General features: G+C 30.6%; 1 protein-coding gene across 3 annotated transcripts in view; it reads left to right on the forward strand.

Annotated features, from left to right (window-relative positions):
* The window catches only part of STRN3 (striatin, calmodulin binding protein 3), a 104,837-nt gene that overhangs the window by 67,900 nt on the left and 30,937 nt on the right, over nt 1-6,000 (forward strand). The window contains exon 8 of one of the 3 annotated variants that reach the window (XM_008567152.1): nt 2,628-2,738. The exons of the other annotated variants lie outside the window; for them this stretch is intronic. Within the exon in view, the coding sequence (XP_008565374.1) occupies nt 2,628-2,738 (111 nt within the window). The remainder of the gene's footprint in view (nt 1-2,627; nt 2,739-6,000) is intronic. 3 annotated transcript variants of the gene reach the window in all.

Below are 6,000 nucleotides of genomic sequence, written 5' to 3' on the forward strand. Positions count from 1 at the left end.
TTTGAATCCTTTTATCTTATGAAACCACTGCTTTTTTGAAAACTTTTTAATCCTTTTTTCCTGTTATCTACATTAAGTAGTCTGTGTTTAATGTTAGTAATATTTAGTAGTTCTTACAGTCAGAAATATTAATTGGCATTTCTAATTTTGCTGCTTCTGTCATGGAGACTGTATTTTCTCCTACCCTTTGCAACTGATCTTTAGAAATTTATAGGACCTGAATGTTTATATTTAAATACAGTGGATACAGTGTTGAATATTTGCATAAAGTTAGTTGCAAATTTATGCTGTATAGTTAGTAGATTTGTATAATTCCTCTGCTTTGGTTAATCAGAATTACTGAAGTAGAATTTCATGTTTTCGTGGTTTTGAGTTGCCAGGAGTCAACTTTTTTGTGTTATTTGTATTTCAGTAATTAACTCAACCTCATTTCTTGGTATTTCCCGCCTCCCCAGATATTTTTAAAACAGGATTAATATGTAGAAGATTATGCTGCTTCTTCCCTTTTGCTCTTAATCTGTCTCTTGTAAGCAATATCAAATCAGCTGTTACTTACCAGGCAAGTTTCAGGATGTTGTTTGTGCACTTATGCATTCACCAACCTATTCTTTGCACTGCTTGAGTTTACCTTTGCTTTCTGGATTTGAGGTTATCTTGCAAGTAATATTTGTTTTTTTTCCTTAAGCTTTTTTTTTTTTTTTTTCATTCCCTTTGCTTTTTCACCTTGCTCTCTTTTGCTACTTAGAGCCATTCATAGCTTTATTCTCTCTATAAAAATCTTTTTAAAACTGTTCATCTTATTAAATTTTTCTGTCCTAATTTTCTGTACAGAGTTTATACCACTTTTGGGTTGTTGGGGTTTTTTTTTTTTTTTGCCTCTCTGAGGTTTAAAAAGTATTTCCTCAAAATGTGTCAGTTTGTCTTGGTTTAAGTATTTGAAAACAAGAATTGTTGGATTCATTCAGATGAGTGCAGATGACTAATTCTTTAGATCACATTTTTCTTGGTATATTCAGTAAGTTGACAGGGATTCCTGATATAGCATAGTTTTCAGGAAACTTAATGATTAGAGTACAAGTCAAGTGAATTTTCTCTTTAAATCAGTATTACAACTATATTACAAATGGTATTACAGTTTGCAGATTTGACAGATGATCTTTCATGTAAATTTCATTCTTGAGTAACCTAGTTTCAAGTAATTGAAGTATAATTAATTTAAAGCTTTGGATTTAGCTTTTTACATACTGATCACCTATGATCATAGGTAGATCTATCAGAGAAAAAATGACAATTGGACTAGGACAGACTCAAGGTACAGTGAATGTTTTAATTTCTGTGTGCCATTCAAATATGATAATTTCTTATGTTTATTACATATAGCAGTTAAAAGAGAGGAAAAAAATGTCCACTTTATAGATTAAGTCAGTGAAGCCGAGAGTACTTACAAGACTTGTGAACCAGAATATACTGAGTTATCAAAAATTTAACAAGTTCATTTTCTCTAAAATTTTATTCTTCATTCTTATTGATTAATTTAGCCTATGTATTTTGGTATAGTTTTTATTTAATTACATACTTACATAAACTCCTCATTGTTATTCTGTAAGTATTAAACTTCTAATAGCATGACTGTTTTCAAACTAAATGAAGGGAAAACCCTCAATATTTAAAATAATTATAAAAGACATAATTATTTTTATATTGCCTCTTTAATGCTCTTTTCCCTGTAGTTTACTATGAGGAACATTTTGTTCAGGAACAATTATTTACTTTAAACAAATATTGACTTAGTACTCAGCTAGAAGAGCTGAAGTGTCATCTTTAGCAGATGTACAGGAATGTATGTTTTCACTGCATGCTTATCACTGCTTTTATCTTGCCCTAAAAAATTCAATTCTAAGAAAATTCTTCAGTGGAATTTGAGTTTTGTTTTATTGTGTGTGTGTGTGTGTGTGCACGTGTATGTGTTTGGCTAATCCTAGTTGCAGACAAATGAAAGAAAGTAATGAGATGTGGAGCTATTTGGGTGGGGTGGGTGCAGAGGTGGGATTTTCCGAATCCTTTGTATGGATTATTTGAGACATTGTATTTTGGAACTATATGTATGTATTATATTGAATTAGAATACCTCTCCATTAGTACAGTTATCCTGTGCATGCAGAATCAGTGTGACAGAAGGTGCATGAATATTTTCATCAATGAAATGACACTGACCTTTCCAGCTTGCACTTTTATGGGTAGTTTGCATGTAATTCATTGATTTACTTTTATGATGCTGACTCAATAATTTTTTAATTAACATTTTTATAAAGTTGCAGTGATCATTTTTTTATAACATTAGATTTCTAGTATCAGACCATTGAAACAATAATAACCTTCCAATTTGTGATTCAGAAAAATGAAGCACCATTTAACTGTCATTAGTACTAAATGTTTAGAAACTTATGACATGGGCATTTAGAGTTTGAGTTATGAATACTAAAACTGAGACTGCACCTTTAAAGTATTTTGAGTATATGCTATTAATACTTTTTTATTATGATTATGTAAAGCTAAAACACTTTACTGCCAATAGCTTGCATTGCCAACTGCTGATTTTTTTTCTTTTAATAATGTGCTGCATGTAGATAAAGATGACCTCTCCCCAACTGCTGAGGTTTGGGATGTAGACCAGGGACTAATAAGTAAACTGAAGGAACAGTACAAGAAGGAACGAAAGGGGAAGAAAGGGGTAAAGAGTAAGTGCAGATTCTGACTATTATAATTTTTGTTTACCGATATTGAAAAAAAAATTTTTTAATTCTGTTTTTGTGTAATTTTATTTTTATTTTTATAAAAGGGGCAACTAACTTTAAACTTTGTCTGTTGTATAATTAAATTTTATTTTAATATAATTTAGGATGTGTTACTAATTAAGTAGAAAATCATTTTAAATGTGTGGGTAAGGGTGAAGGAAAGATACTGAGGTTTTTTTGAAACCTTAAAAAGTTAACTAAAATGTAAGGAATATTGATTGGCCTTGGAATTAAAAATAATAGAAATGTGTTCAAAAGAAAGAAGAGAATAAATTTTTCTATTTTTGGTTCATAGGGTATTATAGCTGTAACCAATTAATATCCAGCTTACATTTCTTAGTTTGGGAATCCTTAAATACAGTGAGTAGGAAAGCCCTTCTAATAGTTTTTGCTCTGTGATCTTAATTCAGCTACAAACAATAACAGCTGCAAAAACAAATAAACAAAAAACCTCTTGGCTGCTCTTAGGAGGGAAGGCCAGAGGGGAGGGTAGTGGTGACAGTAGGTTTTGGTGCCTGGATGTACTTTTCACTATGTTTTATCTTGACCAATATACTGCAAAAGTATAAATGCAGTTATAGCACCTCTCTTAAAGAAGTAATTCATTTCTATTTTGTGAATCAAACTTAAAAACAGCCACATGAAAAAACATCTTTAGACCTATAAGTTTTTTTTTGTTTGTTTGTTTTTTTTGTTTAAAAACAGCCACATGAAAAAACATCTTTAGACCTATAAGTTTTTTTTTGTTTGTTTGTTTGTTTTTTTTGTGACCGGCCGCACCGCACTCAGCCAGTGAGCGGACCGGCCATCCCTATATAGGATCCGAACCTGCGGTGGGAGCACTGCTGCGCTCCCAGTGCCGCACTCTACCAAGTGCGCCACAGGGTCGGCCCTAGACCTATAAGTATTAATTGGAGAGACTCAACTTATTTTGGAGAAACTATTTTGAACTTGCCATTGACTCCTGCTAGACTTTTAAAACTATATCAAGGAGAAAATAGTGCGTGACACAGGCAAAAACCATGTAGGCATTCTTTCATATTCCTTTCTCTGATGATAAATACTTTAGTTTATAAAATGGCAGGTGTAATGGAAAAAGGTATGAATTTCCTTCAGTAAACCTTTTCTTTGTAGAGAAAGGTTTACTGAAGAGACTAAGTGGAATTTTGAAGATTTTGCCTGTTACACAATTTCCTTTTATAACTTCATGCTAGCTTATATTATTGCATGTAAGTAAAAAGACAAACTATTCTTTAAGAAGTTTCAGACTGTACAGTGAACTGCTTATTGTATTCAAAAAACGTTTAGTACTGGGCGCAGGGGCTGTGTTTACTTCTTACATCACTTACGTGTAATGCATGCATGTTGAGTATAAAAGTACTTTTGCATGATTGACTATTTTAGTAGAGATAAAATGACTTTAGAATTTTAGGGTTTAGGGTTTTTGTTTTTGTGTTTTTTTCCCCAAAGAAATGAAATAGTTTATTTTAATACTGCATTATTTATTTTATATATGTTATCATAAACTGACTTCATCTGCTGAAGATTTTTTTAAAAAATGTTAGATAATGTTGCTTCTAATTTAAAATAGAAGTATCTCTTTTTCTTGATAGACTATGACTAAACCTATATATTTTTGATGTTTAGAAATGTCTTTGTTAGTTGTAGGTTTTAAATTTTTCTAAAACTTTTTTAAAATCAAAGGAAGTACCTGTTTGATTAAATATTAGAAACAGGTGAACTGAAACTACATTTTTAAATTCTCATAAAAGATTTAAATTCATTTTAATTTTAATAGGACCATAGTGTACAAAGTTTTATAATTTGCCTACTTAGCTAACAGTTTGTAGAAAACATCATTTTATGTCACGTATTCCTTTATATATGTTTTTGATTTTTTTTTTTTTTTTAACCAAGCTACCCTATCATCAAACAATATTGAAGAACCCAATATGTGAAATGGGTGAAAGGGTGCTGCAGTGTTTAATCAGGATCTCAGGACTCTGGAGATGTAACTTAGGGCTTTCATATCTTAACAATATCTTACTATCTCTATAGTCATAAAAATAATATACTTGGCTGGCTGGTTAGCTCAGTTGGTTAGAGCATGGTGCTGATGACACCAAGGTCCAGGACTGAATCCCTGTATTGGCCAGCTTCCAAACCAATAACGACAAACACATGCTTGTTATTCAGACAATATAAGAAGTATATAAAAATATAAAGAAAAAATACAAAGTAAAAATTGCCTGCAGTCCTATCATTCAGAGACTAACTACACTTAATATTAGGCATCTAATCCATCCAGCTTTTCCTAAAAGTCTTTATACATAAACTTCCTTTTTTATTTTTCAACAAGAATATTATTATATTGTTTAGTAACTCATTGTTTCTTAATGTTTTGTAGTCATCTAAAATACAATTTATAGTGAATGAATGTAATATTCATTTTGTGGATTTAACCTACCCTCCATTAGTTAAACTTTTAGATTGTTTCTAATTTTTAAATGTTTTGGTAAACTGTTTTTAAGGTTACCTATGTGAGTAGATGTAGGGATGAGGTTTCTAGCAAAGTTTCTTAGTAAAGAATAATTAAGAAATAATGTTATTTCTTTTTTAAATTTATTTTTTATTTATGGTGTACAGAGTTGACTATCAGTATTTGTGTATAGTATGTGATGATCAAATCAATGTTGTTAGCATGTTCATCATTACAAATCATAATTACTCTTTGTGTCCCTTACCCAATTATTCTCTTAACCCTCCTCCCACTTTCCCACCTCTAGTAACTATAAGTCTGTTCTGTCCTTCTGAAAGTTGTATCTTTTTTATACTTCCTCTATGAAGTTTTGTAAATTAAAAACTTTTTGCACTTTAATACAGAGTTCAGTATGAAAATATTGTCTCTGAATCCCTGGCGTGCAGATAAAATTTAAGGAAATAAAAACTTTTTTGTTTGTGTAAAGATTATAAACTTGTAATTGTTTTTAATTCAAGTAGATAATCATATTAATACTAAGGTACAATTGTATGTGAAAAGATAATTCATGAATTTTCTTAGCATTTTTATTATCCGGGTTTTTTTTGGTTTTTATTCTGATATTCATATTGTTTTGGATGTGGCTTTTGCAACTTAGAATAATTTATGAACTATATCCTTTTTTTTTTTTTTTTTTTTTTTTTTTTTTTTTTTTTCCGTGTCCGC

Source organism: Galeopterus variegatus, unplaced genomic scaffold, assembly GCF_000696425.1.
Source record: "Galeopterus variegatus unplaced genomic scaffold, G_variegatus-3.0.2 Scaffold299, whole genome shotgun sequence".
Taxonomy (NCBI): Eukaryota; Metazoa; Chordata; class Mammalia; order Dermoptera; family Cynocephalidae; genus Galeopterus; species Galeopterus variegatus.